Here is a 21,863-nt window from a genome sequence, read left to right as displayed (position 1 = left end):
GGGACTGGGTCAGGGTCGGGATCGGAATCGGGATCAGGGTTGGGATCGGGACTAGAGTTGTGATCCGGAGTCGAGATTGAGATCAGGATCAGGGTTAGGATGGGGTCGGGCTTGGGGTCAGGATCGGGGTCAGGATTAGGGTTGGGAGTGCGATCAGGACTGGGATTGGGTCGCGGTTGGGACTGAGGTTGGGATCCAGGGTTGGGGTCGGAATGGGGAGTGGCGTCAGGATCGGGGTCGGGATTGGACTGGGGTCAAGGTTGGAATCGGGGTAGGGATTGGGGTCAGGGTCGTTACTGGGGTTGGGATCGGGATCAGGGTCGGGGTTGTGATGCCGAGTCAGGATTGGGATTGGGGTCAGGACTGGGTCAAAGTCAGGATTGGGGTTGGGGCCATGACCGGGATCAGAGTCAGGATCAGGATTGGGGTTGTGATCCGTGTTTGGGATTGGGGTCTGGATGGGGTTGGGATTGTATCAGAGTCAGGACCGGGATTGGGGCTGGGATCAGGATTGGGATCAGCATCAGAGTCAGGATTTTCCAGCCTTAGTGATCCCACATTGCCTGAATTGCTTCCTTTCTGTTGAACTCCAGCTGATCTGGGATTCCTACCTCAGCTATCCTGGGATCCCACCGACCTACCTCCCTAAGTCATTCCCTGCGGGATCTCTGGTCCAGAGCCGTGTGATTTGAATCCCTTTGGGATCTCTCCGCCGGGATCCCGCCATGGAGGAGGCGGATTCCCGCTTCCTGCACCTGCTCCAGCCCATCCGGGACCTCACCAAGAACTGGGAGGTGGACGTGGCCGCCCAGCTCGAGGAGTACCTGGAGGAGGTAACGGGGGGCTCCTGCCCCATCTCCCTCCCTGTGCCACCCCCAAATCCCACCAGGACTCAGCCTCTCCTGTCCCTGCCCTTCCCAGCTGGATCATATCGGCATCTCCTTTGACAACGGGAAAACCACCATGAACTTCACGGAGGCGGCGCTGGTGATCCAGGGCTCTGCCTCCATCTACAGCAAGAAGGTGAGCACAGCACGCAGGGCATCCCTGCTGCGTCCCTATCCCCTGCCAGGCCCATTCCATGAGCCCTGAGCTCCATGGGGTCGCCCTGGAATCCCCCCCTCGGCTTTGAGAGGCCGAAATTAAAATGATTGATGGGAATAAGAGGATTTATCTTTCCTAAGTTTAATCCCTTTGTTAGGTGTTGGCAGCCTGCGAAAGAGCAGGAATTTTGCTCTTCTCTAATTTCCCTGCAGAGGGTGGGCTGTAAAATTTTATTTTCCTCATAAAGTCATGGAATGGTTTGGGTTGCAAGAACATTAAAGCCCATCTCCTCTGCCATGGGTAGGAGAACCTTCCACTAGACCAGGTTGCTCCAAATTGGCCTTGAAAAATTCCCAGGATTTCCCCAAACCTGGCCTCAGGATGGCTGAAATAGGGACAAGAACAACAGGACTTCATGGAATTGAACTCCAGCTGCCCTGGGATAATGGGGAGGGGGTTCATCTGGTGGAGTAGCTTTCCTGGAAGCTGCTCCCACCTTTCCCAGCTCCAGGTGCTGTTTTCCAGGTGGAATACCTGTACATGCTTGTTTGCCAGGCACTCGACTACATCTCCAATAAAAAGTAAGTGGGGAAATTCCCTTCCCAGAGGGAGTTTTGCTGGGGCTGCTGCCCCATGGAAACACTGCTGTGGGTCTCTGCCTTGGTGCTCCCATTATCACGGGCCATTCCCATTCCCAACAAGATCTGATGGCTCGTGCATGGATTGGTCATTTTTAGTTGTTTGTTTTTACCTGCCACGTGCAGTTTGTCTCCAGCAGCTCTGCCTTGTGTCCCACAGCGTGGATCTGCAAAAATCATGGGATTACAGAATCCTGGAGGTTGGAAAATCCCTCTGGGCCCATCGAGTCCAACCCACCCCCAGCACTGCCAAGGCCACCACTGGCCATGTCCCCAAGTGCCACATCCACAGGGATTTGAAGTCCCTCCAGGGCTGAGCACTCCAAACCTCCCTGGGCAGCCCCTGCCAAGGCCTCACCACCCTTTCCAGCAACAAATTCCTCCTCAGGGCCAACCTGAGCCTCCCCTGGCACAGCTTGAGGCCGTTTCCCCTTGTCCTGTCCCTGTTCCCTGGGAGCAGAGCCCGACCCCCGGCTCCCCCCTCCTGGCAGGGACTTGCAGAGCCAGAAGGTCCCCCCTGAGCCTCCTTTTCTCCAGGATGAGCCCCCCCAGCTCCCTCAGGAGTTCTCCAGCCCCTTCCCAGCTCCCTTCCCTTCCCTGCACATGCTCCAGCCCCTCCATGGCTCTCCTGGCTGGGGGCCCAGAACTGCCCCTGGGATTCGATGTGCGATCTCCTGCTTCTCCCCACCCCTTCAGCCCCCTCTCCCACTCATCCCGTGGATCCTGACCATGGTTTTCCCTCAGGAGGGAGAAGCTGCCCACCTCCCTGAGATCCAACATCCAGGACACCAATGCCACCTTCACAGACGTGGAGCAGCAGGTGAGGGGGGTCCTGTGGCCCGTGTCCCCCTCCCCTGCTCCGGTGGGATCCCTCGGTGTCCCGGGGGTGACTCTCTGGTGGCTCTGCCGGCAGTTGCTGTCCCTGGATGACATCAAGGACACGAGCCAGGCCAGCATGCACAGGAGCAGGAATCGGCAGCGAGAAAAGCCCAGTGTAAGAGGGACCTGTCCCCTTTTATCCCTCCCCGTGGAAGGGTTTTCCTGGGTGAATCCCAGGGCCATTCCAGCAGGAGTGGTGTCCTTGGGGACGGTGACACTTGTGCTAGGGCCTTCCCCGGACTCCTTCCCGTGTTTCCTTGCCTTGCCAGGCTGTGAACATCGTTCGCTTGACCCCGATGGCTCTGGTCACCCTGGACGAGATGAAGAAGAAGGAAAACCCCCTGTTGAGGTGCCACCAACCCCCAGCCACCCCTGGGTGGGGGGGACTGTGTCCCCCCATTGCTGGGGGAGTTCCCCCTCCCTTGCTCCAGTTGGGATCCCTGAATTGGTGTGTTCTGTGTCCCCCTCTCCTGCTCCAGTCGGGATCCTTGGGTGGGAGCACCCAATGTCCCTCTCCCCTGATGTGGTTGAGATCCCTCCGTCAATGGGTGCACAATTCCTGTTGGGATCTGCCCCTGGTGAGGGGCAGGAGGGTCCTAGGGATGTGCAGGGAAATCCAGACCAGAACCGTGCCGGTGGAAGGGCTGGGATGAGCCCAGGCTGGAGCAGGGGGGCTTTGGGGACCCCCCAGCCTGGTGAGGGGGAATCCCTGACAGGATTTTCCCGCAGCCGGAAAGGGGAGGTCCTGGCGAGCCAGAAGGATTTCCGGATGAACACCTACACCCCCCACCCCACGGGGACATTCCTGCTGGAGCAGGCCGGGCTCTCCCCCACACACCCACAGGAGCAGCACCTGGGGAGCCCCAGGAGAGCCACAGGTACCTGGGGGGGCGTCTGAGGGGTGTCTGTGGGGGACCACTCACCTCTCACTGTCACCTGCCACTGTGTCCTGGCAGGAGCTGCGGGATCTGGTCCTGATGTGGAGCATCCAAGGGCCAGCATGACTCCAATCCAGGCGCTGAGCTTCTCTGAGGAGGCAGGTGAGTGGTGTCACCTGGCTGAGGGGGATCCAGGTGGTTATCTTGTGTCCGTGTGTCTATCTGGGAACGTTGGAGAGGAGGAGGGCGAGGAGAGACTTCATCCCTCTACAGCTCCCTGACAGGAGAGGGGAGCCGGGGGGGATTCGGGCTCTGCTCCCAGGGAACAGGGACAGGACAAGGGGAACCGGCTTCAAGCTGTACCAGGGGAGGCTCAGGTTGGCCATGAGGAGGAATTTCTCCATAGAAAGGGTGGTGAGGCCTTGGCAGGGGCTGCCCAGGGTAGGGGTGGAGTCCCCAGCCCTGGAGGGATTTCAAAGCCCTGTGGATGTGGCACCTGGGGATGTGGGCAGTGCCTTGGTTGGACTCAGTGGGCTCAGAGGGACTTTCCAAACCAAACAAGTCTGTGATTCCCTGCTCCTGCCCTCTGGTGCCCCTTGGCCCTCCTGGCAGGAGAAGCACCCAGGGGAATTCTTTGGTAGCCAGGCTGGAAATAGGGGGTCCAGAAGCATCTCCAGCCTCTGCCCATTGCCCCCACCAGGCGCTGCGGGAGCAGATGATGACGATGACATTCCCGGGGCCCTGGGGGATGACGTGGAAATGACCCCGGCCCCGGATGAACACATCGAGGCACAGAGGGTCAGTGTGGGCAGGGCTTGGGAGGCTGCCCATGCTCCTACCCCGCCACCCCTCACTCCTTCCCTGGATCCCTGGGCCCTGGAATCCCTTTGCTCTTCCCCTGCCACTCCTCACTCCTTTCCCAGAGCCCCCCCACTCCTTTTGCAGACCTCTGGACCCCCAGACCCCCATCATCCCCTCCCCAGCCCTGCAGGTGCCAGCCCTCACTGTCCCTCTCTGTGTCCCAGAGTTCACCCCAGCCACGGGGGTACATCCTGCGGGAGAAAGCCCCCAGCCAGGACCCCAAAGTCCCCAGCAAGGTAAGGGGGGCCTGGAGCCGGGAGGGCTCTGGAGTCCAGGTGGGATATGACCCCCCAGGACACTGGGAGGGGGTCCCACGGGGAACTGTGCCCACTCCATCATCATCCCTCTGCCAGGAGGTGCCGGATCCGTGGCAGAGCCTCGACCCCTTTGTAAATTCTGAGGAGAAGCCATTTAGGAAAGGTAATTTTTGGAGGGGGGGTGCTGGGGGAGGGGGGGGTGCTCCAGAGGGGCTGGGTTGCAGGGACAGCACGGCTCAGCTTCCCAGCCCACAGCAGGTCATTCCCTGGGAGGGTCATTCCCAGTCCTATAAAGTGTCATTCCCAGCCACGTGTCCCTCAGTGTCCCCGTCCCCACGGTGGGTCATTCCCAGCCCCATGATATCCAGAGGGATGTGGGAAAGGGGCCCCTTCCCCATCCCAGCCCCTCGGGGTGGCCGTGCCCCCGGTGCCACTGTGTTACCTGTGTCACCTGCAGGGAGGCCCTTCCTGATGTCACACAGCCTGGATGACATGGTGGGAGGCAAGAGGAAGAGGAGGGGCCCGAGGAAGCTTCAGGACTTCACGAGATGGTTCTCTGCAGCCTGTGAGTGATTCCCACGGGATCCTGCCGGGATCAGAATCCAAAAGGATTTAAAAACCCAGAGGGACTGAACAGCCCTGTGGATGTGGCTGGCACATAGGGGCTTGGGCAGGAGTGGCCTTGGCAGTGCTGGGGGGGGACTCCATGGGCTTAGAGGACTTTTAAAACCTCGATGGTTCCATGGATTTGCCATTCAGTGATTCCCAGTCTCCTCTCCCCAGATAACGATGTCACAGACAGCCGGAAAACCAGGAGGAAAGGCCCCACCTTCGCAGGTGAGCGAGGGACACAGCACAAGGTGGCACCAGGAGAGCCCTCAGGGTGGAGTCTCCCACAGTTCCCAGTCCCAGGGGAGACCAGGGACTGGATTCTGACGTGGGGGGAGGATGGAGGGGGAGGGCACCCCAAAACCGTGCAAGGGGAGCCTGGGAATGTCCCCCCAACCATGGTGGGCCTGGGGGCTCTGCTGGGTGTGGGTGCTTCCCAAATCCACGTTGCCCATCCCTGTGTGTGGCAGACCTGGAAGTGCTGTACTGGCGGCAGCTGAAGGAGCGGCTGGCGGCACAGAGGAAGCTCAAGAGCCAGGGGGTGAGTGGGGTGGGGGGTAAACTGGGGGCAGAGGGGCACCAGCACCCTCCTGGGGGCTCTGGGGGTCTTCAGGATGGGCTCAGGGCTGTTCCCCTTCCTCCAGGAACCGGAGCTGGAGCAGCTGGAGCAGGAGTATGAGGCTGACGGTGACCAAGGGGCAGGTACTGGCACCTCAAATTCCCCCCTCCAGAGGCTGGGGGGGTCCCAGGGGGCACTGAGGGGGTCCTGGGGGATGGGGGGGCACTGAGAGGTCTCCCCTTCCCAGCAGATGATGATTTTGTGGAGCACGAGGATGTGGAGCAGGAGGACATGGAGCCCGAGGTGCTGGAGGAGCTGGAAGAAAGATCCCCAGGTGATCTGCTGATCCTCCCCCAAACTCCCCACCCCATCTGTCCCTGGCAGGTCCCCTGTGCTCCCCCAAGGGTGTGTGGGGGGTTGGTTATGTGCTCTGTCCCCCTTTTCCCACAGAACCCCCAGAGCCGGAATACGAGGAGCTGGTGCGCAGGAACGTGGTAGGTGCCAGTGTGGGGATGGGTTGGAGCGCCCCCAAAGCATTGGGGTGTCTCCTGAAAGTCAGGGTGCCCCCAGGAGAGCGGGGTGACCCCCAGAGGGTCACGGTCTCCCTGGGAGGGTTGGGGTGCCCCCTGCACTGCCCTGTCCCTGTCCCCACAGGAGCTGTTCATGGCCAGCTCCCAGAAGTTCGTGCAGGAGACGGAGCTGTCCCAGCGCATCCGGCGCTGGGAGGAGCGGATAGAGCCACTGCTGCAGGAGCAGGCATGGACCCCCGGGAGGGCAGGGACCCCCAGGGCTGGGGCAGGGACCACTGGGAGGGCACAAGCCCCCGGGGTGGGCAGGGGCTGGGACAGAGACCCCCAGGGCTGGGGCAGAGATCTCCAGCTGGGCAGGGAGGGCAGGGGGACACAGGGGCTGGGGTAGGCAGGGGGCAGGAGCAGGCAGGGACTGTGGATGGGTAGGGATCATGGACCTACTGGGGTGGGTGGGGATCACCCAGGGAGTGCAGGGACCCCCCGGTAGGATACTGGGGACAGGGGGCTGAGGTGGGTAGGGAACAGGGTGGGCAGGGATGGGCAGGGGCAGGCAGGGACCACCCAGGGAGGGCAGGGACTCCCTGGGTAGGACAGTGGGGACAGAGGGCAGAGGTAGGCAGGGACTACCCAGAGTGGGCAGGGACCCAGTGGGGTGGGCAGGAGGCTGGGGTGGCCCTAGCAACCCCTCGCTGTCCCCCCGATGTGCCCCCCTGCCCGCAGGAGGCCCGGGCGCCCTTCGACGTGCGTGCCTACGGGCTGACACTGATGGAGCGCTGCGGGGAGCTGGGCCAGTGGCACTCCTTCGCCAGCCTGGTGGCCAGGCAGCCCCCCTTCGAGGTGTGCCGCTACCTGCTGGCCTCGCTGCAGCTGGTAAGGACTTGGGGGGGTCTTGGGTGGGGGTCTTGGGTGTGCAGGACCGCCACTCACCCTTGTGCTGCCCTCCCCAGGCCAACGACGGGGTGGTGGAGCTGGCACAGGACGAGGGGCTGGAGGAGGCGCTGGACACGGCGCGGCTGCGGCTGCTCACCCTGCGCCCCGCCCACGAGAGGTTCCAGGGCTTGCAGCTGTCCTCCCTCACGGACCCCCACCCCGAATAAACCACCCCCGTGTACAGGAGCGGCTGTGGCCACGAGGGAAAGGTGTCCTTGGTGGGGGATGGCGGGGTTAGGATATGTGGGGGCTGTTTGGGGTCACTCCACTCACCTGCCTGTGGTGTCCCACCCCAGGGGACAGTCCTGGGAGGCTGCATGTGTGGTGGGGGTCCCTCTGCCCACCTACCCACGTGCTCCCTCCTTGTGGGGAGGGTGCTGGCAGGCTTCAGGGTGTGGGGTGCTCCCTCCCCACAGGACAGTCCGGGGGGACTGCAGGTGGGGGGGTCACTCCATTCACCTACACCAGGCCTCCTTGCTCTGTGGAGGGTCCTGGGGGGCTACAGGGGTCACCTCACCTACTGGTGTTCTCCCTCATTAGGAGGGTCCTTGGGGGGCTGCAGGGGGTGGAGGGGCATTTCACTCACCTTCAGAGAGCCCCTCAACCAGGGGACAGTCCTGGGGGGCAACAGGGGCTTTGAGGGCCCATCCACCCACCTACCTGTGGTCTCTTCTGGGGAGCCACAGTGGGGTCTGTTAGTAGTCACTCCCTCCCTCTGGGATACTCCTGGGGGGCACTGGGGTCTATTCGGGGCCCCTCCCTACCCCTGGGACACACCTGGGGGGCACCAAGGTCTCTCAAGGGCCCTTTCCTGGTCCTGGAACACACCTGGGACACCCTGGGATCTGTCAGGGGTCCCTCCACCTGCCCACCTAAAGTCTGTCCCCACAGGACACACCTGCGGGGGGGCCATAGGGGTCCCTCCCTCTCCCTGTGACACACCTGGGAGGTCACTGGGCTCTGCTGGGGCTCTGTTGGTCCCCAAGTGACACCCGTGGGGGGGTCACAGGCCTCTGTCAGGGGATCCCTCCCAACCCCAATGGACACCCCTGGGTTCTGCTGGGGGGTCCCTCGCTCCCGAAGTGACACCTCTGGGGGTCACTGGGCTCTGTCAGAGGTCCCTCCCCGTGACACCCCCGGGTGTCGCCGCTCTCTCTCCCCGCTTCCTCCCCCACCAAACCACACAGCAGGCCCATTCCGGGGGTTCCCCCCGCCCTTTATTCCCCCGGGATCAGCCGGGGGGCAGCGGCTCGTAGCTCTCCATGTGCCCCCTGACGCTCTTGGCCAGCTCCTCGGCCGTGCGGGAGCGCCCGTAGCAGTCCCGGACCAGCCCGTCGGGGCCCAGCAGGAAGGTGAGCACCGAGTGGTCCACCACGTAGTCCCCGTCGGGGTCGGGGGGCCCGGCGCTCACGTAGACGCGGAAAGCCCCCGCGGCCGCCCGCACCTGCTCGGCGGTGCCGGTGAGGCCCTGCAGCCGCGGGTGGAAGTCGCGCAGGTACCGCCCCAGCGCCGCCGCGTCGTCCCGCGCCGGGTCCACCGTGATGAACAGCGGCTGCACCGGCGGCAGCCCCGGCACGGCCTCCAGCAGCTCCACGGCGCGGCACAGCTTCTCCAGCTCCTCGGGGCACACGTCCGGGCAGTGCGTGAAGCCGAAGTAGAGCAGCACCCAGCGGCCCAGCAGGTCGGCGCGGGAGCGGGGCGCTCCGGACGTGTCCTGCAGCTGGAAGTCGGCCTGGCCCAGCGCCAGCGCCCGCAGGTCCCGGAGCCGCCGCTGCCGCAGCCGCCGCTCCTTCTCCCGCCGCAGGTACAGCCAGCCCGCCCCCGCCAGCCCCGCCACCGCGCCCGCCACCGCCGCACGCTGCCACAGCGGCAGCCGCGGGGGCTCGGAGCGGCCCGGGGGCACGGCGCCGGCCGTCAGGGGCTGGGACGGGGGGCGCTGGCACAGCGGGTGGCACAGGGGTGGCACAGCGGGTGGCACAGGGGGTGGCACAGGGGGTGGCAGGGGCGCAGGGCTCGCAGCATCGCGGCGGGGGCTGTGGGGAGGGGCATGGAAGGGTCAGGTACCGCCGCCCCCGCCCCCAGGTGGGCTTGGACCCCCCCAGCACTGCCGCGCCCACCGTCAGCACCCCGACCCTGTTTGCTGCCGCTCTTGGAGCCCCGTCCAGCCCCTCCCCGGTTCCTCACCCCACTCCTCCTTCTGCCCCTTTGACCTCCCAGCCTTGACCCCCAGGGGCACTCTGACCGCAGAGCCCTGACCCCCAAACACCCCCTGACCCCTCATCCCGCTCATCCCCCAGCCCAGACCTCCAGGACCCCCTGACCCTTCCCTCCTGCTGCTGCCCCCGAGCCCCAGGTACCCCTCGACCCCTCCCGCTGCCCTGACCCCCCATCTGTGACCCCCCGCCCTGCCCCCTCCCTCTCCTGCTGCCCCCGACCCCCAGCCCAGCGCCCCCAACGCCCCGCGACCCCTCATCCCACTCCTGCTGCTCTCAGTGACCCCCCAGCACCTCTCTGACCCCTCGCTCAGTGCCTTTCACTGCCCCCGCCCCCGGTGCCCCCTCCCCACTGACCTTCGCTGTCCGACCCCCGCCCCGGTCCCGGGCTCTGTTCCCGGGCTCTCCCCCCGGTGCGGCCGCGCCGGAGCCGCCGGAACCGGAACTGCCGGCGGGGAGGGCGGGGTCTGTGCAGAGTGGGGGCGTGGTTTTTTGCAGAATAGGGGCGGGGCCTGATCGAATTAAGCCGTTACCCCAGCTGGAGGGGCGTGGTTTGACGGGGAGGAGGTGTGGCCTTTGTGATGAGGGCGTGGCTGGAAATGGAGGGGCGTGGCCTCGCCCCCCACGCAGTCCCCGCCTCCACCAGCAGGTGGCGCCGCCGCTCCGCGCGGGACCCCCGGGGGATTGGGGGGGAATCTCGACACCCCCCCCCCAAAATCGGCCCTATTGGGGGGCCGGGGCGGCCCCCTCGGGCACGATGGTCTCGGCCACCAGCGGCGGAGGGTCCCGGGGGGGCTCCGGGCCGAGGCACAGAGCGTCCTGCAGCGCCCGCCGCCCCCCCTCGCCGAGGGTCCCCTCGTGGTGCACCCGCAGCCACGGCTCGCCTGCAAGGGGGGGGACACGGGTGGTTATGGGAGCTTGAGAGCCCCCCACGGACCCTCACACAGACTCCCCCCCTTCACCCTCTCGTGGTGCACCCGCAGCCACGGCTCGCCTGAGAACGTGGGGGAGTTATGGGGGGTTCCCCACAGCCCCCTTACCTGCCCGCAGGTGCTGCCCCGCTCCCACCAGCAGCTCGGCGCCCACGAGGGGGTCCACGGGGTCCCCGGCCCGCGACCGCCCCGCGCCCAGACCGTGCAGGACCTGGGCCAGGGGCAGCGCCCGCACCTCCTGCACCCAGCCTGGGGGGCACGGGGGGGCACGGGGTCAGTGGAGGGGTCAGAAACGTATGGGGGGACGGGCGGAACCAGGGGGGTCAGGGACATGGGGAGGTCAGAGAGGGTCAGAGTCACGGGGGAGGAGCCCCCATCCTAGGGGCGCCAGGGATGTGGGGGGCTGGGAGAGCCCCAGGCCTGGGGGATGTGGGGAAGGGGGTGCAGGGGGGTCACAGATGGGGACCTGGGGGCCGGGGATGGGGCCACAAGGACCCCAGAGGTGCCAGGTCTGGAGCAGAGGAGTTTGGGGACCCCCAAGCACAGCGGGTGGGGGGTAGGGGTGCAGGCGACGACCCCCCGAGGGTTGGGGGGAATAATCCAGGGAAGCCCTGAGGATCCCAGAGGGGGCAGGAGGGGATGGGAACGGCTGGGGAGCACAGGGACTCCGGGACACTGGACTCTCGGGGCGGGGTGGGGGTTGGGGTGGGGGTCCCCCTTACCCTCCTGCAGCGCGGGCAGCTCCTCGCAGATCTTGGCCGTTCCCAGGAGCTGTCGGCGCTGGGCGGGGGTCCCGCTGCAGAGGCGGTGGGCGGTGTCGTGGGGCACCCCCTGCGCCCCCAGCATGGCCTCGAAGATGCTCCGGGCTGAGCCATCGTCCAGCGCCCGCCCCAGGAGCTCCCGGCCCTGCGCGGCCCCCGCCGCCTTCCCGCACTGCCACAGCAGCACCCCGCCTGCACCCCAAAACCAGCACGGGCTGGGACCCCTCAAACCGGGGGAACCGCCCGGGGACCCCCCGCTGCCCTCTGCTCCCCTCCCAACCCCCACGGGACAGGGACACGGGCAGGGGGGAAGGGGAGCTGAGTCAGGACCCCAGGAAGGGTTTAGGGTGGGGGGAGACCCTGAGGCTGGGGGAGTTCAGGGGACCCAAGGCTGTGGGGGTTCAGGGCTGGGAGTGAGTGGGAACGTGGGGAGGGGCGTTCAGGGGACCCCGGGGCTGGGGAGGTGCAGTGGGACCCAAAATCTGGGGGGTGCAGGGTTGGAGATGAAGGGGACCCCGAGGACAGGGGGGTTCGGGGCAGTGGGACCCTGGGGATGGGGGGGCGTTCAGGGGGACCCCAGGGATGGGTGGGTAAAAGTCTAGGGGTGAGGGGACATCCTGGGAAGGGAGAGGTCAGGACTGGAACGGGACTCGCGTGTGCCGGCCCTGGGCCTCGTCCCTCCGTGTCACCACCCGGGTCCGCCCCCCGTCCCGGTGTCCCCACGCTGACCCAGGACCGTGACGAGCTGCCGCAGGTCGGGGGGGCCGCCCCCGTCCAGACATTCCAGCGCCTCCAGCACCTCCAGCGAGTTCCCCACGGCCCAGCCCAGGGGCTGATCCATGCGGGACAGCACGGCCACAGTGCGGATGCCCAGCTGTGTGCCCACCTCCACCTGGGCACGGACAGCGACAGCGACACGGGCAGGGACAGCCAGCGGGGACGGGGACAGGGACAGGGAGAACAAACAGGGGCAGGCAGGAGAGCAAACAGGGACAGGGACAGTGAGAAGGGACAGGGATGGCGGGAAGGGGCAGCGACGGGTGGGGACAGGGACGGGGATGGCAGGGACAGGGATAGAGGGCAGGGTGAACGGGTGGAGACGGGCAGTGAGAAGGGACAGGGACAGGGATACGGACAGTGAGAAAGGGAGGGACAGGGAGAGCAGGCAGGGGCAGCAGGCAGGGATAAGGACGGACAGGGACAGCAGGGAGGGTGGGCAGGAACAGCGGGAGGGCACAGCGGGTAGGGATAAAGAGGGCGGGCAGGGACAGTGGGCAGAGGTGCCCCAGCCCAGCGCCCCTAACCCCGGGGCAGGGGTCCGGGGGGCTCCGGCGGGCGCGGGGTCTCACCAGGCTCCGCGCCAGCTCCCGCGCGCTGTCCTGGGTGGGGTACAGGGCGGCGCTCCCGAACTTCACATCGAGCACCAGCGCCGAGAGCTGCTCCGCCGCCTTCTTGCTGAGGATGGAGGCTGTGCCGGGGGATGGGGGTGTCACTGCCTGAGCCCCCTCCCTGGCCGTGCCCCCGTCCCCGTGCCCCCCGTGCCCCGTACCGGTGATGAGGGGCACGCTGTCCACGGTGGCCGTGACGTCCCGCAGCCCGTACAGCACCCGATCAGCGGGTGCCAGCTCCTCGCTCTGCCCCACGATGCAGCAGCCCACCCGCTCCAGGGCGCTGCGCATCTGCGGGGCAGCCGTGCCCGGTTGGCACTCCATTGGCACCCCCTTGGCACCCACACCCCATCAACACCCCACTGGAATCCCATTGGGGCCCCATCGGCATCCCACCGGCATCCAATCAACATCCTGGCTGCACCCATACCCCATGGGCACCCACAACCCACAGGCATCTCATCAGCACCCACCTCTGCCCTTTGGATCCCTTCATCACCCCATGGGCACCCCACACCCCTTTTCCACCCCACCAGCACCCCATAAGTACCCCATAGGTTCCCACACAACTCATGGGCACCCCACTGGCACCCACAACCCGCTGGCACTCTATCAGTACCCCACTGGGACCCCATGGGCTCCCACAACCCACCAGCACCCCGTAGGTACCCAAAACCCATTGACACCTGCACTCCATCAACACCCCAGTGGCACCCCCTCCCCCGCCCGTGGGTACCCCACTGACATCCCACCCCACTGGAGCCCCCCAGTGCCCCCAAGGCCGGTGCCTGCAGGAGTCGGGGTGCCCGTGTGCCCACATGCCCGTGTCCCCCTGGCTGGTCCCTCCCCCCTCACCTCCTCGGGGCTCAGGGAGACGCGGAAGCCGGGAATGGCCTCCAGCTTGTCCAGGGTGCCTCCGGTGTGGCCCAGCCCGCGCCCGCTGATCATGGGCACCTGTGGGTGGGCACAGGTAGGTGCGGGGACTCGGGGACCCCCCGCCCGCCCCCCGGGGCACCCCTCACCTTGCAGCCGCAGGCAGCCAGCGCGGGGGCCAGAGCCAGGCTGACCTTGTCCCCCACGCCCCCCGTCGAGTGCTTGTCCACCACCAGCCCGTGCCAGGCGGGCGGCCAGGCCAGCGCCCGGCCCGAGGTGGCCATGGCCCGGGTCAGGGCCAGCGTCTCCCCCGCGTCCATGCCCCGCAGCCGGATGGCCATCAGCATGGCACCTGGGGGGCACGGCCGGGGGTCACCCCCACTGCCCTCCCCGGGACCCCCACCCTGCCCGGACCCCCCATCCTGCCCCATGCCCTGCGGCCAGAAGCCATCAGCACCTGAGGGGCATGGTAAGGGGTGAGGGTCGCCCCCTGCTCCCTTCCTTGGGACCCTCCAGCTCTGATACCCCAACTCGGGATCCCCTTCTCCTCCCCAGGGACACCCCCCGCTGATGTCCCTTGGCCGTGACACCCCACCACCTCCAGGGTCCCTCTGCTCCCACCAGGGGGGTCCCCAGCTGTGTCCCCTGGCCTTGACCCCACCCTCCATACCCCGGGGTCCCCCTCTCGTCCCCCCAGGGTGATCCCCAGCCACGTCCCCTCCCCATGACCCCCTGTCACGTCCCGGGGCTTCCCGTGCTACCCCAACCCCCTTCCCCCACCGCCGGGGACCCCCCGTCTCAGCCACACCCCCCGTGTCCCCCTGGGCCCGTGTCCCCCCACGCAACCCCGGGCGTTGTCCCCAGCTCTGTCCACGCTCCCCACCGTGCCCCACCCTCACGACCCCCGCGCTACCCCCCCTTCCTCCGGGTGCCCCCCCGGCCCGCACGCACCGATCTGGCCCTGCTGGGCAGTGCCCTCGGTGACGCCGCGCACGAAGCCGCGGATCTCCGCGTCCTCCAGGCGCTCCCCGTCCCGCTTCTTGCGGATCAGGCTCGGCAGGGGGCTCGGCGAGTCCATCCCGGTCCCGCGGAGCTGGTACCCTTTGTTGGGACGGCTGGCACCCCGATTTGGGACGGCTGGCACCCCGACTTGGGACGGCTGGCACCCCGGTTTGGGACGGCTGGCACTACGGTTTGGGACGGCTGGCACCCCGGTTTGGGACGGCTGGCACCCCGATTTGGGACGGCTGGCACTCCGGTTTGAGAGGGCTGGCGCCACGATATGGCCCCCGCCGCGGGAAACCCCGATTTGTCACCAACCGCACCCGGCCCCGCGCGGCCGCACCCCGTTTCCACACAGCTGCACCCCATTCCCGCACGGCCGCACCCCGGTCCCCCCAGGGCCGCACCCCGGTCCCCTCAGGGCCTCACCGCGGTCCCCCCAGGGCCTCACTCGGTTCCCGCACGGCCGCACCTCCCACCGGCGCTGCCGGGACCTGCCCGTGCCCGGCCTGGCCCAGTGCCCGGTGCCCGCGGGCGACGAGGCGGCTCCGGCGGTGGACTCTGATCCCGGGGCAGCGAGTGGGGCACGGGAGAGGCCGCGGGGGGGGTCACAACGGGGGGGTTGACACGGGGGTGACACGAGCGGGGTCCCCCGGGTCCCTCATTCCCCATGGACTGTCACAGGTGATGCCCGAGGGCTCTGCACGAGGCCCGAGGCCACGACCTGCCAGGGACCCCCAACGGCTCCCACAGATCCCACAGACCCCACAGAACGTGGAGAGGGGAGTCCTCACGGTGCTGTGCTGATGAGTGTCCCCTCTCTCCCAGAGGTCCCCGTGCCCCAAGGTCCTGAGTGGAATGCGAATGGGATGAGAATGAGGTCAGATGGGGACGGGAATGGCGGTGGAGAGGTGATGGGGATCGGGTGGGGAACGGGAGGCCATGGAGTGGGATTGGGATGGGGAAGGGAGGGGCTGGAGCAAGGAGAGGGCTGGTTCCCGTGTGGGCAGGACATCCCTCATCCCTGGCACATCCTGCCCCGCCGAGGGACCGCGGAGCTCTGGGGTCCCGTAGAAGGGACCTCTTCCCTCCTGCGTTTTCCCGAAGAGTGAAGGGACTCAGGATGGGGAAAGGGCCGATTTGGGGGCGGCCGGCACCCCCTGACGCCCCCTGACACACCCCCACCCCTCCTCCCCCCGTGCCACGCAGCGGGACAGAAGGAGCACGGGCAGGAGCTGCTGCTGCTGCTGCTGCAGGGTCGTGTTTGTCCGTCTGTCGCAGGTGGGCTCTGTCACCCACACGTCCACACCCCCTAATCGGCGTCCATCAGCACGGGGGCCGCGTATTGCGAGTGCTTCACCCCGAAGGTCATTCCTTGGCGCCGGACCTGTGGGGGACAGGGCAGGGTGTGTGTGTGGGGTATCTGTGGGTAACCCTGTCCCCCGCTCCCCCCACACCCTCCCGGCGGGGTCCCCGTCCCCGCTCACCTGCGGGGGGCTGTAGTCGCTGGGGCCGGGGGTGGCGGCGGCCTTGGGGGGTTCCGTGCGCCCCACAATGGTGCAGCGGGGGGCGCGGGGCAGGAACACATCGCTCCGCACTGGGGAGTAGTGGCTGGGGCCGGGGGACTGCGGGGACAGGGGGAGTGATGTGAGCCCCAGGACCCCTACCACCACACGCCCCTGGCACCCCAGAGCCCTCACACCCCGGGTATCCCAGCCCCCCATACCCTTGGGTATCCCAGATTCCCAGCCCTCTGGACCTCTGGCACTCCATGCCCTTGGTACCTCAGCCCCAGGACCCCTGGTACCCCAAGCCCTTGGTGTCCTGATGCCCCAGATCCCAGCCCCCCCTCAGCACCCTGGATTCTTGATACCCTGGTTCTCCAGTAGCCCAGCCCACCCAGCCCCCAGCAGCCTGACCCCCGCAGCCCCCTGGTCCACCCAGAGCCTGGACACCCAACCCCCCAGATGCCCAGAATCGCAGCCCCTTGGCACCCTGCCCACTCCACAGCCCCAGTTCTTGGCACCCTTATCCTCCAGCCCCTTGGCACTCAGGCCCCCAGCTCCTTGGATCCCCAGCTCCCCCTGTCCTTGGTACTTGTAGCCCCCAACACCCCATTCCTGGACCCCCAACCCCTCAGCACCTTGACCCTCAGCCCCCCACATGCCTGGAGCACCGAACCCTTTGCACTCTGGGCCCCCAGCCCCTGAGCCCCCCTGGACTCTTGGTACCCTGCTTCTCCAGATCCCAGCCCCCAAGCCCCCTGGCTCCTTCATTCCCCCAGCCCCTGACCCCACCCTGGCCCCCACCCTGTTGGGGTTGCCGAAGGAGCCGGGGCCACGCCCCACGATGAAGCAGGTGGGGGCCGAGGGCTTGTCCACCAGGTGTGGGCCCAGCACGGTGGGCAGGCGGTGGGCGGCAGGGCCTGGGGGGCACAGGGGCTCAGGGGGCGTGGGGTTCACCCCAGGGCTGGGGAGGGAGGGCCAGACCCGGGGATGGGCGGGGGGATCAGACCAAGAGAGAGGAGGATGATGGGGAGCCCAGTCTGGCTCAGAGGGGGCAGTTAAAGGTGGGGGTCACAGTCTAGGGGGATGATGGGGATCCCAGCCCAGGTCAGAAGGAGATTATGGGGTCCCAGCCCAGAGGGCAGGACAGGGATCCCAGCCAGAGGATGATGGGGATTCCAGCCCAGGTGGGATGACGTGGATCCCAGCCCAGCCCACCCGGGGGCCGCTGGGGGTCCCACCTCTGCTCCCATCTTACCTGGAGTCTCCTGTGCCCCGGACTCGCGGGGGCGGGAGCGCAGGAAGCAGGTGGGTGCACTGGGATAGGCCCACTTGTCGGCCCGCTCCGGGGAATAATGCGCTGTTGGGGGAGGACAGGGGGTGAGCCGTGGGCACGGCAGGGGGGTACCGGGCCCCGACGGGTGTCCCGGCCCCCACTCACCTGGCCCAGGGGTCTTGCTGGCCATCTCCCCGCGGGGCCGGCCGCAGATGGTGTGCGCGGGGATGCCGTCCTTGCCGCGGCAGGTGAAGCCGGGCCGCACCAGGTACTGGGGGCCGGGGGAGCAGTGCTCCTGCTCCGCCTTCAGCCGCAGCCCGAACGTGTAGGCGGGGGCGCGGCTCCGGGTGGGGTCGTGCTGGTTGTAACCTGGGGGTGCACGGGGGCTCGGTGGGACGCGGGACCCCCGGCCCCATCGCTGCCCCCCAGCCCCCCGCGGCCGCCCCGCGCCCCCCACTCACCGACGTTGCCGGGGAGCCCATACTTGGGGCCGGGGGTGCGGTACTGGGCGGAGATGGGCCCTCGGGGGCGGTGGGGTCTCCAGGAGCCCACCCAGGCGTTGTCGGACATGGAGAGTCCCGATGGAAGCGCCCCCTCCTCAGCCTGGCCCCCCTACCGGCACCCTCGGGGGGAGATGTGGGTGCCAGAGCCCAGCTGGTCACGGCGGGCGGTGTGGCAGCAGCGGTGCCGGCGTGTGGTGGCGGCACCGGCACCGTGGTGACTGTGGCACTGCGGTGCCACCGGCACCGGCGCCGCCGGCGGGGTGGCCGCGGTGTCACAATGGCCCGGCGCTTCCAGGGCTCCATCCATCCCCCCGCGCCGCCCCCCGGTACCCCGGGGCGGCCGCGCTGAGAACCGCGAGGAAGGAACACCGGGAACCGCATGGATACAGCCCGGGAACAGCACGGATACAGCCCCGGCACCTCAGGGATACAGTCCTGACATCGCATGGATAAAATCCCAGCACCCCATGGATACATGGCGGCACTCCGCGATGCAGCCCCCAACATCCCGTGAATACAGCCTCGGTGTCCCGTGGATACACCCCATGGATACAGCCCCAGCACTCCATGGACACGCCCTCTGCACTCAGTATATGAACCCCCTCAGCACCCCCCGGCTGCCCCCAGGCACCCCAGCGAGCCCCCAGCCCCGGGTTGTTCCCGGGGGGCTGCTGCCCCTCATCCCCCCTCCCCGTCCCTGCGGCACCGGCACGAACCGCGCCGGGAGGGGGGACACGGGGACAGGGGGGACATAGTGGGGACACAAGAACACGGGACAGGGGCTGCCTGGGACCCCCCAAGGGTGGCTGAGACCCCGTGGGGCTGCTGGGGACACCCCCGGGACTGTCTGGGACCTCACTGGGACCCTGCAGAGAGTGGTTGGGACCCCCGAGGGGCTGCCTTCTCTTAGGGACACCCCTTCTCTTAGGGACACCCCTTCCCTCGGGGACACTGCTATTCTATGGAACACACCCTGCCCTGGGGACACCCCCGGCTGTGTCCCCCACCCCTCTCCTCACCCTGCGGGGAGCTCGGAGGACACGCGGGGTGGGGGGATCCCATTGGTGTCACCCTCCCCCTCCGCCCGCGGGGCACACGCACGGTAGAGGGAGACAGGGGGTCACGGGTGCTTCGGTCGCTTTATTGGGGGGTCCCCCGTGTCGGGGGGGAGGGGATCGGGGGTGTGCTTGAGGGGAGTGGGGTGCAGTGACGTGCAGGGGAGTGTGGGGCGTGCGCTGTGCAGGGGGACGGGGTCGGGGTGCAGTGGGGAGTGTGGGGTGGGCAATGTGGGGATTGCAGGGGGGCTGAGGTGTGGGGTGGGGGGTGCAGGGTGGGATAGGTGCAGGAGGCTGTGGGGTCTGGGAAGTGGGGTGCAAGACAGGGAATTGGGGTGCGGGGGTTTGGGGCAGCGGGATTAGAGGTAGGGGTGTGGGGCAGGAGTCTGAGGGTTGGGGGGCAGCATGTGGGGTTGGGGTACAGGGGTTGAGGTGGGGACAGGGTGCAGTGTTGGGGGCAGGACATAGAGTTGGAAGGCAAGAGATGGGGTTGGGGTGTAGGGGTCGGGGGTGTGGGGCAGGAGTCCCGGGTTTGGGGGACAGGAGGTAGGGTTAGGGGGCAGAGTTGGGGTGCAAGGATTGTGTTCCAGGGGCTGGGGGGCAGCAGGTGGGGTTAGGGGCAGGATTGGAGTGTGGGGTTGGGGGCAGGATTGGGGTGTGGGGTTGGGGGCAGGATTGGAGTGTGGGGTTGGGGACAGGATTGGGGTGTGGGGTTGGGGACAGGATTGGGGTGTGGGATAGGGGTCTAGGGGCTGGGGGGCAGGGTAGGGGCAGTCCCCAGAGCAGGGGGTCCACACAGAAGGTGCAGCCTCCTCGCCCCATCCCCTACGCCGCGTATTTGCAGACGAAGGGTTTGCGCTCGACACAGGACTCGCCCTCCCAGGCCATGAACCCTGCAGGGGGAACGCAGCCAGTGCTGGGAGCCGGGACCTCCCGGCCCCGCCTGAGCCCCCCAACCACCCTGAGCCCCCTGACCTCCCTCCTGCCCCTCCAGACCCCCCTCGCCAGCCAAGTTCTCCAGCACAGCACAAGGCTGTCCAGTGGGACCGTTGTCCCTGTCCCCTCCCCGTCCCAGGACTCCCTGGACCCTCCCAGACCCCTCTGACCCCCCAGGTCCCCCCCCACCAGCTGAGCTCTCCTGCACAGTGCAGGGCTGTCCCACGGGACCGTCACCCCAGGCCCAGGGACTCCCCTGCCCCCCCGTCCCCCTCACCAGCCGAGTCCTCCAGGGCCACGCAGGGCTGTCCCACGGGGCCGGGCCCGGGGCCGTCGTCCCCCTCCCAGGCCCAGTAACGCCGTGGGGACCCGTCAGCCCAGAGCCAGGACTGGCGCTGTAAGAGCCGAGTCAGGACGGGGGGGACAGGGACAGGTGACAGCACAAGGTGGCAGTGCAGGCAGGTGCAGGCAGGTGCAGGCAGGGGGTGGACAGGAGGCATCAGGGCCGGGCAGGTACGGCGGGGAGCAGCTCAGGTGGGAGCACAGATGCCATTGCAGGGAGCACAGGGAGCGCTGCAGGCAGGTGCAGGCACACAGAGCCAAGTGCAGGCAGGTGCAGGCAGGTACAGGCAGGTACAAGCAGGTACAGATGTGTGCACAAGGGTACAGACAGGTCTAGTGAGTGCAGGCAGGTTCAGTCAGGTACACACAGGTAGAGGCAGGTACAGACAGGCACAGATGGTACAGGCAGGTACAGACAGATGCAGGCAGGTATAGACAGATGCAGACAGGTATAGACAGATGCAGGCAGGTGCAGGCAGGTACAGTCACAAACAGTCAGGTACAGACAGGTATAGACAGGCACAGTCAGTACAGACAGGTGCAGGCAGGTGCAGGTAGGTAGACAGGGGTAGGCAGGAGTGCAGGCAGGGGTACAGGCAGGGACGCAGGCAGGGGTGCAGGCAGGACACCCACGCGCCGGTGCAGCCCGATCCACACGCCGTCCTCGTCGTCCTCACGCCGTGGCCGCTGGGCGATGAAGGCGGCGAGCACCCGGTGCTCCTCGGGGCTGTGCAGCGACGCCAGGTGCCCCCCGCGGGTGGCCTGGCACCACGCCTGGGGGCACCGCCAGGTCTGGGGGGGGTTCTGGGGACACCGGAGACCCCCCAGCACCCACCACACACCCGGCACCCACCTCAGCCTTCCTCCAGCTCAGCCCCTGCCCGAAGTAGCCGTAGCAGTGGCCCCCGAAGGACAACCACCCCCGGGGACACTTGGTGGCCTGAGCCCCTGGGGGGGAACAGGAGTGTCACCGGGACCCCATGGGGGCAGCCCCGGGGAAGGGTTAAGGGCACCCCTGACCCTGTTTGGGGGGCTGAGGGTGGGGGAAGAGGATGGGGGAGGGAGATCAGGGTGCACGTGGGGGGTCTCAGGGTGTAGGTGGGGGGTCTCAGGGTGGGGGGATCTCACCTGGCAGTGTGGGGTGCAGGACTAGGCAGCCCAGCAGGCAGAGCCCCAGGAAGGTGGCAGGACCCATCCTCACCCTTCCTGCAACGGGGTGGAGGGACTGCAGGGGGATGGGGGCCGGTCCCACTCCCTGCCCCAGCATCCCCCAGCACCCACTCCAGCACCCACTGCCCCAGCAGGTCCCACCCCCCAGAACCCCTCACCTCACTGCCCCCCCAGCAGCCACCTCAACACCCCCTGTCTGAGCACCCCCCACCCGCATGCCCCCTCTCCTGGCACATCCCCCAATTCCTTGCCCCTCCGCCCCCACTACCCCCCATTTACCACAGCACCCCCTGCCCCACTGCCCGCCCCTACCCCAGCACCCACCCCAGCACTCCCAGCCCCATCATCCCCAATTCCTCTGCCTCCCACACCCCCACCGCAGTACCCACCCCCAGCCCCCATCGCCCCCTTCGCCCCCCGCACCTCGGCAACCCCACACAGACGGTCGGGCTGAGGGGGACCCGGGTGCCCCAACACCTTTATAGGTCCCGCGGTGGGTGTGGGGTGCGGGGGGGCCGGGCCGGGAGCACCCACTGGTGGAGCCGCTGGCACTGCTGGCACCACATCAAAGGAGAGGTGACGCTGGCACCCACCTGGACCACACGTCGGTCACCCCCAGTCCGACCCCCCCAGTCCTGACCTGCCCCGAGCCTCCCGGCACCCCGGGATGCTGCCCCTGCTCTTGGGGTGCCAGGCAGGGACCCCCGGGGGGTTGGGCTGTG

The 21,863-nt window shown here is 67.6% G+C and overlaps 4 protein-coding genes across 5 annotated transcripts; 1 reads left to right on the top strand and 3 right to left on the bottom strand.

Moving 5' to 3' along the window:
• Positions 1-693: 693 nt before the first annotated feature.
• NCAPH2 (non-SMC condensin II complex subunit H2) lies at positions 694-7,362 on the top strand. 2 transcript variants are annotated; one of them, XM_050325037.1, is made up of 20 exons: positions 694-833; positions 922-1,023; positions 1,570-1,625; positions 2,427-2,502; positions 2,596-2,676; positions 2,831-2,910; positions 3,291-3,439; positions 3,518-3,601; positions 4,140-4,237; positions 4,465-4,536; positions 4,654-4,720; positions 5,015-5,122; positions 5,341-5,394; positions 5,637-5,707; positions 5,811-5,868; positions 5,976-6,059; positions 6,176-6,219; positions 6,380-6,481; positions 6,976-7,125; positions 7,203-7,362. In XM_050325037.1, exons 1-20 carry the CDS (start codon positions 726-728, stop codon positions 7,350-7,352), a joined length of 1,794 nt encoding a protein of 597 aa, XP_050180994.1. In that variant the 5' UTR covers positions 694-725; the 3' UTR covers positions 7,353-7,362. The 2 variants fall into 2 exon arrangements, with proteins under 2 accessions (XP_050180994.1, XP_050180993.1); XM_050325036.1 differs by having other exon boundaries at positions 5,973-6,059.
• Positions 7,363-8,376: 1,014 nt separating this feature from the next.
• TYMP (thymidine phosphorylase) lies at positions 8,377-14,430 on the bottom strand. The gene is made up of 11 exons (XM_050323754.1): positions 14,304-14,430; positions 13,502-13,704; positions 13,335-13,433; positions 12,641-12,770; positions 12,441-12,559; positions 11,821-11,983; positions 11,053-11,283; positions 10,439-10,579; positions 10,155-10,282; positions 9,756-9,865; positions 8,377-9,218 (listed from the first exon to the last, which is right to left on the bottom strand). Exons 1-11 carry the CDS (start codon positions 14,428-14,430, stop codon positions 8,417-8,419), a joined length of 2,253 nt encoding a protein of 750 aa, XP_050179711.1. The 3' UTR covers positions 8,377-8,416.
• A 1,236-nt stretch (positions 14,431-15,666) lies between these two features.
• ODF3B (outer dense fiber of sperm tails 3B) lies at positions 15,667-17,705 on the bottom strand. The gene is made up of 6 exons (XM_050323751.1): positions 17,597-17,705; positions 17,301-17,504; positions 17,118-17,219; positions 16,664-16,779; positions 15,842-15,979; positions 15,667-15,741 (listed from the first exon to the last, which is right to left on the bottom strand). The coding sequence occupies exons 1-6, from the start codon at positions 17,703-17,705 to the stop codon at positions 15,667-15,669; spliced, it is 744 nt and encodes a 247-aa protein (XP_050179708.1).
• A 1,813-nt stretch (positions 17,706-19,518) lies between these two features.
• Positions 19,519-21,166, bottom strand: LOC126644411 (dromaiocalcin-1-like). The gene is made up of 5 exons (XM_050323750.1): positions 21,100-21,166; positions 20,825-20,919; positions 20,605-20,775; positions 19,907-20,024; positions 19,519-19,586 (listed from the first exon to the last, which is right to left on the bottom strand). Exons 1-5 carry the CDS (start codon positions 21,164-21,166, stop codon positions 19,519-19,521), a joined length of 519 nt encoding a protein of 172 aa, XP_050179707.1.
• Between the last annotated feature and the right edge of the window lie 697 nt (positions 21,167-21,863).

Source organism: Myiozetetes cayanensis, unplaced genomic scaffold (assembly GCF_022539395.1).
Source record: "Myiozetetes cayanensis isolate MyiCay16 unplaced genomic scaffold, myiCay2020 scf3, whole genome shotgun sequence".
Classification (NCBI taxonomy): domain Eukaryota; kingdom Metazoa; phylum Chordata; class Aves; order Passeriformes; family Tyrannidae; genus Myiozetetes; species Myiozetetes cayanensis.
The sequence above is the reverse complement of the archived record's forward strand: the minus strand, read 5'-3'. Positions and strand labels throughout refer to the sequence as shown.

Coding starts and splice junctions, on each gene's coding strand:
- NCAPH2 (XM_050325036.1), top strand. CDS start 726: ATGGAGGAGGCGGATTCCCGCTTCCTGCACCTGCTCCAGCCCATCCGG. Junction 2,503..2,595: donor TCACAGACGTGGAGCAGCAG/GTGAGGGGGGTC, acceptor CTCTGCCGGCAG/TTGCTGTCCCTGGATGACAT. Junction 4,537..4,653: donor ACCCCAAAGTCCCCAGCAAG/GTAAGGGGGGCC, acceptor TCCCTCTGCCAG/GAGGTGCCGGATCCGTGGCA.
- TYMP (XM_050323754.1), bottom strand. CDS start 14,430: ATGGACTCGCCGAGCCCCCTGCCGAGCCTGATCCGCAAGAAGCGGGAC. Junction 11,284..11,820: donor GCAGCTCGTCACGGTCCTGG/GTCAGCGTGGGG, acceptor TTTGGGGTGCAG/GCGGGGTGCTGCTGTGGCAG. Junction 10,283..10,438: donor GGGGCAGCACCTGCGGGCAG/GTAAGGGGGCTG, acceptor CCCCCCTTGCAG/GCGAGCCGTGGCTGCGGGTG.
- ODF3B (XM_050323751.1), bottom strand. CDS start 17,705: ATGTCCGACAACGCCTGGGTGGGCTCCTGGAGACCCCACCGCCCCCGA. Junction 17,220..17,300: donor CAGCAAGACCCCTGGGCCAG/GTGAGTGGGGGC, acceptor CTCCCCCAACAG/CGCATTATTCCCCGGAGCGG. Junction 15,742..15,841: donor GCGACTACAGCCCCCCGCAG/GTGAGCGGGGAC, acceptor TGTCCCCCACAG/GTCCGGCGCCAAGGAATGAC.
- LOC126644411 (XM_050323750.1), bottom strand. CDS start 21,166: ATGGGTCCTGCCACCTTCCTGGGGCTCTGCCTGCTGGGCTGCCTAGTC. Junction 20,920..21,099: donor CCTGCACCCCACACTGCCAG/GTGAGATCCCCC, acceptor GTTCCCCCCCAG/GGGCTCAGGCCACCAAGTGT. Junction 19,587..19,906: donor GGCCCTGGAGGACTCGGCTG/GTGAGGGGGACG, acceptor TTCCCCCTGCAG/GGTTCATGGCCTGGGAGGGC.